This window comes from Typopeltis vanoorti, chromosome 7, assembly GCF_054136105.1.
Source record: "Typopeltis vanoorti isolate ZY-2024b chromosome 7, IOZ_Tvanoo_1.0, whole genome shotgun sequence".
Lineage (NCBI taxonomy): Eukaryota > Metazoa > Arthropoda > Arachnida > Uropygi > Thelyphonidae > Typopeltis > Typopeltis vanoorti.
The window spans coordinates 25,403,620-25,418,141 of NC_143555.1; the positions used below are offsets into that span (position 1 = coordinate 25,403,620).

The 14,522-nt window shown below is 35.8% G+C and overlaps 1 protein-coding gene across 10 annotated transcripts in view; it reads left to right on the forward strand.

Annotated features, from left to right (window-relative positions):
• LOC150104529 (lachesin-like) overlaps window positions 1-14,522 on the forward strand; it is a 1,086,504-nt gene that overhangs the window by 997,599 nt on the left and 74,383 nt on the right. For all 10 annotated transcript variants that reach the window (XM_090395729.1, XM_090395728.1, XM_090395732.1 and 7 more), the window contains one exon: window positions 10,980-11,310. In XM_090395729.1, the coding sequence (XP_090251855.1) occupies window positions 10,980-11,086 (107 nt within the window). In that variant the 3' untranslated portion in view covers window positions 11,087-11,310. The remainder of the gene's footprint in view (window positions 1-10,979; window positions 11,311-14,522) is intronic.

Below are 14,522 nucleotides of genomic sequence, written 5' to 3' on the forward strand. Positions count from 1 at the left end.
AACAGCTCTAGCTACACCACTGGATGGGTGGAATGCTGATACATTGAATGAGGTAAAATTATGGTTTTATGCTTTATCAACTTGCCTCTATCATATAATGGCAGCCAACTCACGATCTTAGTTTTGTCACTTTTCTCGTTTACGCTTGTCTTTTGACTCCCTGGAAGTTGTGTGTTAATAATAATCTGTTATTTTGTGAAAATAATAAATTATTATGCAATAACCACAGTGATATATATATTTTGGAACTTCTTGGTGACATAACCAGCCAATTATTTTGTCAGGAGTCATCTGATCCTTGAGAAATGAGGAGTGAAAGATGTTACTGTCATGGTAAGAAAGTGATCTTGCCTTTGTGGCATAAAGTAAAAATGGCAACATAGTAGACAAAGAAACTGAAAAAGGTCCTCTGAAGTAAATGAAAGCACTTTTTCAAGTAAGCTTTCATTGAGGAATTGAATTCTGCTGTATTTGCTAAGATTAAGAAGATAATAGTTTCTTTATGGTATATCCAATTGGAAGGTATTTATTTACCTAATATTTATTAATGAGCAAACACCATATTTGCTTGTTTGTTATGTCATTACAGAAGTTTTCTTCTGCTTAGAGAATTTATGATAGGCATTCTCCCCAATTGGAGACAGAGTGTCTAACTTAGTTATGGATATATCTTCTGATGATATTATAAGATCCAACACTCTCAAACCTGGATGATGAGATTCCAGTGCAGAAAGAAATAGCATGCTTACGTAAACTCCTTCACAGAACAAAATATGAGCTTGTGTGACTGGAGAAATGACTGACGTGGTATAGAAGGATGGAGAATGAACGAGTAAATGGGAAAAACAAAAGTACAAGAAACTGGGAGAAAAAAAAAGATAGTACTGTATGGTAATTCAGTGATAAGAGGTTTACTTGATGAGAAGGTGATGAAAGCATGTTTTCCAAGCGTGAAGATAAAGGATAATGAATTGTAAGTATACAGAAGAAAGAAGCAAATGAGTTAATTGTTTTCTCAAGCACAAATGATTTGAAAGAGTTGTTAGAAAAAGCAAAAATGAAGAGTAAGAAAGTAAAGATTGTGAGTCTGCTGTCTCAGTATGATAAGACAGAACTGAGGAGATTATGCAGGAGAAATGGTGCCAGTTTTATGGATAGAAGGACTTGCATATGCCCGACAGAATACATTTGAATGGTTTGGAGTAAGTGTTGTTTAGAGAGATTGCAGTAGTGAAAAACCAAGAAAACTAGAGATATTAGAGAGGATGAAAACAAGCATGTGTCTGTCCACCACTGTGATAAATGAGCTTGTGTACAGTAATGACAATGCAGTGACAAAATGGGTTGGTAATTCCATTACACAAGAGTAACTGTAGGTACAAAGGGATGTTGAAATGCATGTGTATGAATGTTCAGAGCAGATGGATTGAGGCTGTCTGGAGTGAAATAGGGTAAAATACATTGTTGGGCATGACAATAGACAGGGAATCCGCAGGAAGATGTAGATGCCATGTATAATCAGATACACAATAAGTGTACACAACTCTACCTCCAATTGGGGAAGGTGACCATGCAGTCTTATTCTGGGAAGTTGCCAAACATATGAAATTCTCTCTCAAGAAGGGATTTATGTTCAACTATAAGTCTGATGATTATGAGAGACTCAAGTCATCATCTTGGAACAGTGCCATGCTTGAGAAGCTACAAGGAAAGAATGTCAGCAGTGCATGGCAAGTGGTCAGAGATTGCCTGAGAGTATACCTAGGAACAAACAGAACAAGTTTCTTTTCCTCTTCAACCCTGCAACTGCTGCACTGTGGAACAGTCTCCCACCTGCTATGTTTCCAAAGGAATACAATTTAAAGTCATTCAAATCAAATGTAAACAAATTCCTCCTTTCCCAACCCACTACCCATACACCAGTGGCAGCCCATACATAAGCACTGTGGCACCCCCAAGAAAAAATGAAAAAATTAAATTTTCTTTGTGTTTATAAATAATAACAATGCTTACGACATTACATAAATGCAATACAACATGTTAAAGGTTACGGCTTATATTTTGACATTGATTGAATAGTTTATAACTGGAATTGTTCGATTAATGCTTTAGATTGCGAAACAAATACACTGCGATCTAATGCAGTGTCTATATTATCACATTCAACCAATTGCAGCCAGACTTGCCGATATTCATTTGCGCATCTCATTGCACATAACTAGTGAATCTGACACTGCTCTTTGGGCAGTGTATAGTATGCTTGCACATGTTATTTCTGTGAGATATGAAAGGGTGAACTATTTTTTTTTTTGCAATCTTATTTCATTTTGTTAAAATAACATATAATTATTTATTTATTATAGATACAAGGCTGAATTATGACGAGTGTCACTGTTGAAAATATGAAAAGAATTATATTTTTTCAATTATGGTTACACAAAACAAATACACTGAGAATGATTGTGCACCAATTGCAGGTCGATTCACCGATATTCGTTTACGCTTGACACTGGTTTTTGGGCAGTGTATTGTATGATTGCGCTCATTATTTCTGTGAGATGCGAAACTTTTATTATTGGTGTTTGTTCGTGGTGAGGGTGAAATATTTTTAATAAAGCAATTTTTTAATAAGTAAATTTATTTATTAATAAATTGGTTACTGATTAGGAAAAAAAGAATTTTTATTTTATTTTATTTGTATATGCAGCACCCCCACTTAAAATTTTCACCGTCCGCCACTGTCATACACAGTACTAATGTACTATAGGTAGACCAACCAACCTCCTGTGTATGGGCCCAACATAAAAAAAAAAATTAAAAAAAAAGTAGGCTGAACAATTATTATGGGAGACTTGAACTATGGGGACATCGATTGGAGGGAGGAAAGGGAGCATGGCAAGATGGAAGCGGGATTTACACAGTTGCTAAGGGATAATTACATGAAACAACATGTTATAAAGGGGACATGGGGTTTGAGAGTGTTGGATCTGATAATAGCATCAGAAGATATAACCAAGGTAGACACTTTACCTCCAATTGGGGAAAGTGACCATGCAGTCTTATTCTGGGAAGTTGCCAAACATATGAAGTTCTCTCTCAAGAAGGGATTTATGTTCAACTATAAGTCTGGTGATTATGAGAGACTCAGAAGTCATCTTGGAACAGTGCCATGCTTGAGAAGCTACAAGGAAAGAATGTCAGCAGTGCATGGCAAGTGGTCAGAGATTGCCTGAGAGTAGTAGTATCAGACTGCATACCCAAGGTCAAGAGCTTAAAAAAAAAAAAAAAAAAAAAGTGATGAACAGTACCAAGTGCAAGCAAGAAGGCTGGCTAGTATGGTAACTAAGGCCAAAGCAGACTATGAGAAAGAATTAGCTAAAAAGGCCAAAGTAAACCCAAAAGAGTTTTTTTTTTTTTTTTTTTTTTTTTTTTTTTTTGTTATGTATCAAGTAAGAGGAAAAATAACTATGGTTGACTAGCAATGCTCATTGTAGGAAGGTGAGTGAGCCAAAAACAAATAGTTGAGTTCTTGAATGATCATTTTGTAAAGGTGTATCATCCAACTGAAGATTTACAGACACACATATCAAAATTGAGGTAGATGAACAAGAGGTGTTCAGCATATTAAAACATGTGAATGTAAACATAGCAGTTGGACTAGATAGCATATCATCCCATGTACTATGTGAATGTGCAAGAGAATTGACATTGCTTCTGACAAAGTTGCTCAGTCTAATTCTCAGCTCTGGTAGGGTTCCAAGTGAGTGGAAAGAGAATAAGATAGTGCCATTGAATAAAGGTGGCTCCAAGATAGAGGTAGCAAACTACAGATCAATTAATAAAGCAGGAGTGGTTAAAATTGATGAAAGGTAAAATACCACAATGGGTGGATAGGGATGCGATACTCTATAGTGGGCAGCATGACTTTGTGAAGGGTAGGTTCTGTCTTAGTAACTTATTCACATTTTATAATAAAGTGACAGCAGAATTGGATAAATGTAATGGCTACACAATGATACTGCTTGACAGAATACCACATGGAAAACTATTACAAAAGCTGGAGGAAATGGGAATGAGGTTAATAGCATGGATGGGGAGGGGCTGGCAGATAGACACCAGAGAGTACCTCAGGGTTCAGTACTAGAGCCACTAGTCTTTAATTTGCATATCAATTACATAGGAAAAGATTTAAGAGGGGATATTCAGTTGTTTGCTATAGATGCAAAACTGAGGAGAGCAATAGTTGATAAAGGTGATGTAGATATCCTGCAGGATGATATAAATAAATTGGCATTGTGGGCAAAGGATAATGATTGTCAATTTAATATTGTGATATGTAAGGTTATGCACTTGAGGTTGAAAAGGTTGCATATGGTGTATCATATCGATGGTATTGGTTTGTAGCAAATTAAGGATAATGGTGGACAATGAGTTAGTGTTTGTCCAACAAAAAACAACTCAATGAATTACTTGGATGTTGAAAAACATGCTAACAAGTGAAGATAGGGAAGTTATTATCCCTCTTTATAAGGCTATGAGTTGGCCACATCTTGACTATTGTACACAGATTTGGTCACCTTGGTTTCTTAGGAACCAGGAAGTGGTAGAGAGGAATGACCAAGATGGTGACAGGTCTGTGGAATACTCCCTAAAAGAATAGGTTAAAGGCTTGTAGGTTACAAAGATTTGTTGATAGGCAGAAAAGAGGGGACATGATAGAAACTTTCAAGATGTTACAGGGGTTTTATAAAATTGCAAATGAAATTTTTCAATATATGACAGTAATATAATCTCTGACAATAATAGTCTACGAACTAGAGGTTGGGGGGGGGTACTCCATGGAAGTTGTGTAAGAGTGTGGTTAGTAGGGGTGGAATGAATTTAAGGAGAAGTATGATAGGATTTGTGTTTTAGGTTTCACACGATTGAGTCTCTGGACTCCATGGAGATTTTGTAAAATAATAATATGATATACACTTATACACTACTTGGAAAGAAGTCAACAGATACCATAGTGTGAAGAACAACCAGCCATGGCACTTATCTTAATAAAATGTAGGATCTCCTTTTGCTGTGGTGACTGCATTTTTTTTTCATGCTATCACTCATATGTTGTTCACCCTTGTTCCTATCCATGCTGTACTTTTCACCAACAAACTCATTAGTATTCCCACTCATATTTCTCCACCTTTTGTTATCCATCCCTTTACTGTTATACTTCTGACAATCTTTCACCTTCTGGCACTCATTTTCGAAATACTTCCTACATGGTCACCAGTCTCACTTTCTTTCCAAAATGTTTCACTCTTCTCAACGAATGAATTCTGCTAGTCAAATAAACTAGCCAATCTTTCCAGTATGATTGACGCGGTTTAATCTAATAGGCTGTGTAGCATGATTAATAAAGAAGAGGAACAATTTCTCTCTGTTCAGATCAGGCAGAAAACATTTTGTGCTACATTTTGTCCTTTTGTTTTTTTTTAGTGGGAATTCATGACGACCCCTGAAGGGCGGGTGGAGAATCCTGACTGCAGCTAGAGCAAGTCAATGAATAAACTCATAGGCACTCTAAACTAAAAGTGAAAGATTGTCATTCCGCCCCACCACCACCCACCCACACACACACACACAGCCCATAGGGACAATGACTCTCTAGTGATGACATCATTAGATCTGCAAGGGAGGTACTCTATTTTAATTGCACCATATCCTAGCACACTGATTATTTGAAACCTTCTTGTTTAACTCTCTAAGGATGATGCACTCATTGAAATAAGGTTGGTGGTTCTCAATGGAACAACCCAATCGACTCTATGGATGATAAGCTGTGATAATAATCTCCAATAGGAATAATAGCAGACTATAGTCCACAGCATGTCCAGCTGGTGTAAAGTCAGGGTTAGGCAGTTAAGTGTTAGTATGTAAGATAGTTTGGCAATTCTGATTCATGTGCTTGGTCAGATTGTGAGATTAAGGTAAGCATTCATCTGGCCCACATCTATAGCTGGCCCTAACTTGGCATTAGCAGGACCAAATAATGGTGTCAGTGATGGTAGCAAAGACTGAATGCCTTTAGTCTCTTTGTGTGGGATGATGACTAAATGCTTCTAAGTCAGAATCCTGTCTAGCCACTGCAACTATACTGTTTGTGCCGTGTGCATTGAAAGGTAATGCTAGCCAAAGTTGCTTTCATATTGTTATGGTTCAATCACTCTGACAATGAGAACACTACTTCCTATACTACACCATTCAGGTGTGATGCGCATGCACCAAATCAGTCCACAGATGATGTAAGTACTGATCTGGGTGTCATGCTTAGAAGAGCAGCCCCATACTTTGATCTATCGAGACTCACCTTCTCATGTTAATTTTTCCCAGCTTTGTTCCTGTTGTACATTGGTGCCATAAAAAAAAAAAAAAGCATATAATATAAGCAACATCTGTTTCCGAATAACTACACTAGCAACCACTTGAGAAAACAGTAAGTAATTAAAAATAAATCCAATTATTTTCAAAATTCAATTTATTTTTCAGCTCGGAATATCTAGTGAGATCAAAAAAACATCTTCCTGTGACCCTGCATTAGTAGTTGAAAAGATGAGAAGTACTGAATAAAGTTTTGCAGAAACTGAGGTCCAGTAAAACTTAAGTGTAAGTCAACCCAAGAAGAGGAACATGATTTTGCATTGAGATTTCAGTATTATCAAAGACAAGAGGAAGTGAAAATTTGTATTGAAGTCGCAAGGTTTTCCTTTCCCAACTAGAATGGCAAGGAGATCAGTGTTTAAGACATGGGTTGCTGAAGATCTTGAAGTTGGAATCATTTGGATCAAATAAAGAACAGGAATAGGATTTGAGTGAGAGAATATCGTTCTTCAGATTTCTGAAGAAAAGAAGCTTGGTTTCTAATAGGTATCATCAAGAAGAAAGTAAATTGGGATGACTTAGCATCTCTTAATGATACTAGAGATTTAAATAGAAATATGCAAAGTGGGTGAGAACTATAAGAAGTAGTGCAGATGTTGTGGCTTTACAAAAGAACTTGAATAGATTGTGTGAGTAATGTTTCAAAGCATAAGATGTCAAAATTTGGAATGACGATGGATTGGATGCATATTATACGATTGGTTTTGGTAATTCTGAATAAGAACCTGAAATTTATGGAACACATTGCTAATATTGTGAGGACATGATGGGTTGTGGCAATGAAATAAAGAATATTTGATATGTAAAGATAAAGACATTACAGTCCTTTTGTATAATGTCTTCATCAGGCTGCATTACTATGCACAGATCTGATTACCTAATACCATCTTAGTTTTGATGTTCAAGAGAATGAGGATATATTGGAAAGGATACAGAGAAAGTCAATGTTCAGTTTCTTTGATTTTGGGGATGTCAAGTATGAGGGAAGATAGATTAAAGAAATGCAATCTTGTATAGCTTTGTGGACAGGAAATATGTCTCAATCATTAGTTTATAATGGGTTGTTACCAAATTATTCTGGAAAATTTTGTCACAGAATGTAGGAACATGTAAGGTAAGCATTTTTTAAGGCATAGTTTGACAAGCTATGTGCATGACATCTGGACATCCATTGTTGAGTTACTTCACTGTAATTACTAATTAATTGATGGGGCTCCAAGTGATGAAGGTTAGCTATTTATTGACTCATTATTTTCAAGAAAACTGAAGTGAGGACAATGGAATGGTAATTTGATGGCTGTTTTTTTTTGTTTTTTTTTTCCAGAAGAATTTTGTTCCATGTTGTTGTTGGGTAAATGTCAGACTAAAGGAGACTGATTTATCCAACTATAAGGGATTTTAATGCTTTCTTTCCGATAGTTGGAGGATATGTGCAGTGAAAGGCGATCATCTGTAAAAGAATTAGATGGAGAAGAATGATATCAGGAAGTCAGCCTTATCATTGGGTGATGTTACGATGATACTAAACTGATGTAAGGGGGTAGAACTATAGTGGGGGCAGATGTTGCAACCCTTGATGAAAGACCACAAGGCAAGTTTTTGCATTTAGTACATTTAAGATCATGAACAGCAATCACATACTACATTATTGTAGTGCAAAAGGATACAAGACTGATATTCTGTAGAAAAGAAAACATAAAAGAGATTGTAGTCTGAGTTGCTTTCGTAAATTAGAGAAAGGAAGCTAGTTAGTGATGTGAATTATTTAGATGTCTGCAGTGGTGGTTCACATCATTTTTATTGGTTCTAAAAATGTTCCTGATGAAGACATTGAAACAAATTTTCTGATCTTTCAGTACTGTATTTAACCCGGTGTTAGTAAGGTGGGGTATCACAGACCCCAAAGATTTTAAATTGACTATAACTTTTTAACAACACATGGCAGTGAGTCATGCCTCAGTATAGCTTCTCCTCCCATAACCCACTACTTGATGCCATAGACAACAGGCTGTTGGACACAAGCAGGTTTAGTGTGCAGAGGTGTAAAGTGTGGTTGGGTCCACCAGACCCCACCTTACCAAAAGTGACTATATTTACTTCCGAAACGTAAATTGTTTTCATGTATATTCTACTAAAATATTATTGCTACTGCTGTGTCTTCTATATTTTTACATACTAACTATAAGAAAATACGTTTTCATAAATATTTAGAGAGTATTTTGAAAATAATATCTTTTTTTTACCAGATGAGTTACGAGCAGGAAGAACAGAGGTTACGTCAACTTACAGATGATGCTTTGACGGACGAGGAGCCACCATTTAGCAGAGATGATGATGATAGTGAAATTGATTTAAAATTAGTCAGTAACCATGAGTCTGATACAGAACAAGACTGTGAGGAAGAATCTTCAGAGGAAAAGAATCCACAGAGAATCCACTAATATTGATTAAAAAGATATGGATTTCTATAATACACTACATTATTTGGGTGGGTCTGTGGGACCTCACCTTACCACTTTTGTTACATTTTCCCACCTCATCAGCGCTCGGTTAATTTTGGACTTTCATGGATGGGCTCAGATTAATAAACATCAAATAGTGGGTGTATTTGGTGACGATGACATTTTATTCATTTTAGTGGATTACTATTTTTATGTATATTTGCTTTGTTTGGTTCTAATAGCTGTTACTTGTATTATATATATATTGTTCATTGGAACCATTCCAAAACAGATCAGTGGTGAACTAATTCAACATATGGGATTTTGTTTGCTAGTTTATTTGTTGTGAAGGGCCAAAGTTTTGTGGATGGAGAGAGAGAGAGAGAGAGAGACTGGCAATCATGTGTATAGAAAGTGTTTTGAAAGCAAGTACCTGAAATGTGGTGAGAGTAGAGAGTTGAATAATGAAAAGAAAAAAATGCAAGGGTGAATGTTGGTAAAGCTGATAGAAGTAAAGGACGATGCACATGGTGTCAGCGATAGCATGCTTATGTGTCCTTTCACAGAACCAAATGTGAGTTAGAATGGTTGGAGAAACACCAGCAGAGTACGGAAGGGAAAGCTGATTATGAAAAGAAAGAAAAAAAAAAAAGTCTTGTATGGAGAATCTCCATGATGAAAGGAATGCTTTAGGAGAGTGTGATGAAATTTTTTACCCGAGGCAAAGATTAAGGATGCAGAGAAGGAAAGTGAAAGAGATGATTATTTTAGCAAGTACAAATGATTTAGGAATGTGAATGGCAAGTATGGTATGCAAGAAGAGATGAAAGAGTAAAGATGAAGTCTGCTTGCCACTGTAAGATAGACAAGCTGAGAAGAGGGTCCAGGATTGCAAATGGGTCAGTGCATAAGGAATCATGTGGAGTGGATTAATTGAATGAAAGAAATTATATAAGACTGATGGTCGCATTTATATGGAGTTGGGTATCTTGAGAAAGTGTTGTTCATTGGGAGTTCGAAAGTGTAAAGCGAGAGAAACTAGAAGATTTAGAGTGGATGTCAGCATCCAGAGGTGAGTGAACATATGATGCTGAATGTAGTATCTCTGATTTTGAAATTGAATGGATAACCAACACAAGGTGTAAGACAAAGGGGTACTGCAGTTTATGTATATTAATGCCAGAACCATTCTGCATAAGGGGAGGGGAGAGAGTTAATGCATCACTTAGTTCAACATGACCAAAAGTTACAGGCATTAGTGAGAGTTGGCTGATATAGTCATAGGCATAGAATGCAGTGGATAGAGTATTTTCAGAGGGAGGAGTTTGCTAATGATAGCAGAAGAAATCAAGCAAAAAAACAGCAGGAGTATATTGCGAGGACAGTGTATTTGAGATGCTGCTATATGCCAAGGGATATAAGGAAGAATGGGTGGCATGCATTAGTAAATTAGCATATAACTACAAAACAATTAACTATTAGGAGGGGCATCAACTATGGACATAGACTGGAATGAGAAACATTTACAGGAAGGAAAGGAAATATAATTTATACAGCTGCTAAGATGTAATTTTCTGAGACAACAAATAATCTCTCTCACTCAGTGCCTTCCTGTCTCCTGGTCATGCATGACTTCAACAATTTCCCTTGCAAACTTCTATAGCTGGACTTTTCCAGGCAGAGTAGGTGGCAGCCTCTTCATTCATTACCATCAAATTCTGTCTCTGTACTATATGTTAGCTGCAAAACTACTTTACTGCCGTATCTCTGAATCACAAAGGCTTTTGGCTCCTCATTGTTATCTGCATTGCATTTAAGGAAGAGGGAACAGAAACTGGAGACCAAACATAGCAGCAACTACTTGAAAGCTCCAAAAGGCAAGGTAGTGGAAAGTCATACTTTTAAGGCAATAGTATACACAATACTGATCAACATCTATAATTCTGTCACATTCCTCAAAACCTGTATAAACTAAGATAACCTCAAACTAATCATGTTAATCCATTTATGTAACTTGTATTCTCGTATATTTTTTTTTATTAGAAACTACAAATAGTAGTAAAATGCACTGCAGTTTTTGATTAGTATTTAATCTCTGAATTAACTTTCCAGGTTCAAGAAATCATTCTGTTGCTCTAAGATGGCATTCACTTCATCGAATAGAACAGTGGAATATGTTTATATGTTTACTAATGTGTAACTATCTACTAGGAACATAGGAAGATGTATATATTTAGTGTTTGTTTGTGAACTGGAGATAACTATGCACCATCGTGAAAACCTATAATTTTTATAGAAAGAAAATCAAAAATGGTCCCTGTTAGTGAATCAATGGTAATGAGGATGTAATTCTTGAATGGACATAATGAATCATTTAGAAAATAAACTGCCAACTGAGTGAGACAGTTCCACTTTGTAGATAATCTAAATTAAAACAGGAGCGGTTAGTATGAATCATTTTATAATTGTGCACATTTATTACTTCAGCATATATTGTATTTATTCATTTCTGATTGCAAGTACAGCGAGTTATGTGACATCCAACATCCTTAGTTATGGAGAGGGATCCATTGTTTGGTGGGAGTTGATTAATTGACTACTCAGAAGAACTGCAAGTAAAAGCCATCTGATCAATTATTATTATTAAGTTGGATATCGTAAGACTCATTGTATTCACAATAAGTATTTAGTTAAACCACTGATCATGCATAATTCTTAAATTTTGGAGAATAAATATGCTTTGTTATTATGTGGGTGAAATGATCTGAAATTAAGTTTGTAGCTCTTTGTTAACAAACTGTTATTCTCACTACTAAGTACAAGAACATACTAAACAGCTGCTGTTTTAAGATAACAAGATTTGTGTGTACCCTTTTCTTAATTTAACTGAAGAAATGATATACAGGTAACCCCATATAACGTGGATGTTATGTTCCATAGAAATGGCGCATTATATAAATTGAGTTATGCGAGAATCAGATCACATAGAAAAAGTGGGTTATGTTCCGAAATCGGTTTCTTTTTATTATATAAACAACAATGACATATCCAACAAAAATATATTTTTATTTAATTCAGGTAATTCATGTCAGGTAATTCATGTAATTCACTTTCATGCCAAGTCCAATCCTTATACTAATTTCTTTAAACTGAATTCTTTAACAGATTCATCACAATCAGAATCTTCGGCATAACTTTCCCTGCCATTTGGTTCGACATCATCTATTAATTTTACCAGTTCCTCCTCGTTTAAATCTCTTTCCCCATCAGTTAATTCACTAATTTCATTTTCAATCATATCGCAAAAGCCCTCTCTACCAAAAATGTGTGCAACGTTTATTATATGATAAACATCCACTGAAGGTACGAAATTTTGTTCCCGAACAGCATCAGGCGATATTTTTTCTCCAACAAGCATTCAGCGTAGAGAGTTGTAATTCCTTAATGGACAGAGAAATAATTTTCACAGAATACAATATTGAAAACTCTTTCCATGCTTGAGGCAGTGTTATGTTTGGATTAGATTCCATTTTTTTTTAAAATTAATTGGAATGTTTGTCAAATATAATATGACTTAGATGTTGATATTATTCCTTGGTCAAGTGGTTGAATAAGTGAAGTAGTATTAGGCAGAAAAAAAAAGTCATTTTAATATTCAGATGGCGTAAATTTGTTGGGTGGCCTGGTGCATCATCTAAAATAAGTAGAATTCTGAAGCCGATATTCTTTTTTTTGTGTGTTGTATAAATTTCTACATTGGGTATAAAACACTTGATTCCCAATTTTCATTTTCCTTTTTGATTTCCACTTCCCCATGCCTTTTTGTTGGCCCAATAAACAGGTAAGGTGGACTTGTTAAGCCATTTCATAGGAAAATTTTAATTTTCTCTTCGAGAGAAAGAGTTTCTTTTCAATATTGTTTTTTTCCCTTTTGTTGCAGTTTTAGTGGCCATTACTAGAAAAATAAATTTTTTACATAAAAATAGCATTACATATTAATTATATAACTCACTAGAAAATAAAATGCTCAGCTTGAGATTAACACACACTTCTGAGTTTTAATGTGCTTTCCTGGCAGAAAACAAAGACAGTTTTCAACAATAAATACCTTTCTATGGTAAACAAATGGCATAAATGCATGCTAAAGGGTATTTCCCTAATATAAATATAAATAAATTTGCTACTTATAACTGCATTCACAATACGGGCAGACACAAATTTAACAAAGATAAAATTTGATTTTTAAGTCGTAGGGTGAAAATATACAAAAAGATAAAGGATTACAACAATTTGTAGACTGTGTTATATCGAAACTACATTGTATAAGTACCACGTTATACGAGGGTTGCCTGTGTATATGTATATATATATATATAATTAATACCTTATCATCTGAATTTTCAATTTTTTATATTTTCAAAGTTGATTAACCACTTAATAATTGCCCACAAAACTTAAATTCCTAGAATTATTACAATATATCTCAATGGAGAAAAAAAAAAGACTAATTTCAGGAAATGCATCATAAATTCATTCAAGTCTCCACTTATGCAACTTCAACAATGGTCTCTCATTCTCATAGTATTAGGAACAAGAAGAAAGAATTTTTGGCCTTGGTTGGCTCTTCCTGGCCACAGGCTATTGGCATTAGTGAAACATGGCTGACAGAAGATGATATAGTTAGTGGGATAGAATGTGTAGGGTATAGTGTGTTCAGGAGGTACAGAGTGAATAAAATGGGGGAAGCAGTGTTATTGATGATAGCTGATGAACTGCAACCAAGGAGAATAGAACTTGTATTGAAGGATAGTGAAAAGAGCTCATTTGAGGCTATTTGGTGTGAGATTGAGACTAACGGAATAAAATGTACAGTTGGGTGCTGCTATAGACCAGGAGATGGAATAGATGGTGGAGATAGTATGCATAGGCAAATTGATGAAATGAGGGGAAGGAGGGTAATTATTATGGGAAATTTCAACTATGGTAACATTGATTGGAAGGAGGAGAGGACACGTGAGGAAGGAACTCGATTTTATTCAATTACTGAGGGATAACTATCTGAGACAGCATGTAATGGAAAATACTAGGAGTTTGAGAGTGCTTGACCTAGTAATAGCATCTAAGAATTCGAATGTAATGAATATGACCATGTTGCCACCTATTGGTGAGAGTGATCATAGGATCTTGACCTGGGAGGTGGCTAAATGTGTGAAGTTTTCGATTAAGACAGGGCACATGTGGAATTACCGTGCTGGCAAGTATGACAAGCTTAGGAGATTGCTTGGTTCAGTGCCATAGCATGTAAAACTGCAAGGGCTGGATGTTGATAGGGCATGGGAAGTGGTCAAGGAGCATTTGCAGGAGGTTATGGCTGACTGTATACCTAGAGTCCGAATAGTAAATCAAGTAGGGGTTAAATGGATGAATAACGCCATTAAACTTGAGTTGCAAAAAAAGAAACAACTGTAGAAGGAATTTAAGGAGAAAGATGACCTGCAGGCACATGAACGGTATAAAGCGCAGGCCAGAAGGGTAACGAGTGTGGTGAGAAAAGCAAAAACGGACTGTGAAAGGTAATTAGCCATGCCAGCTAAAGAGAATCCCAAACAGTTCTTTCAATATGCTGCTAGTAAAAGAAAAACTGTACACGGCAGA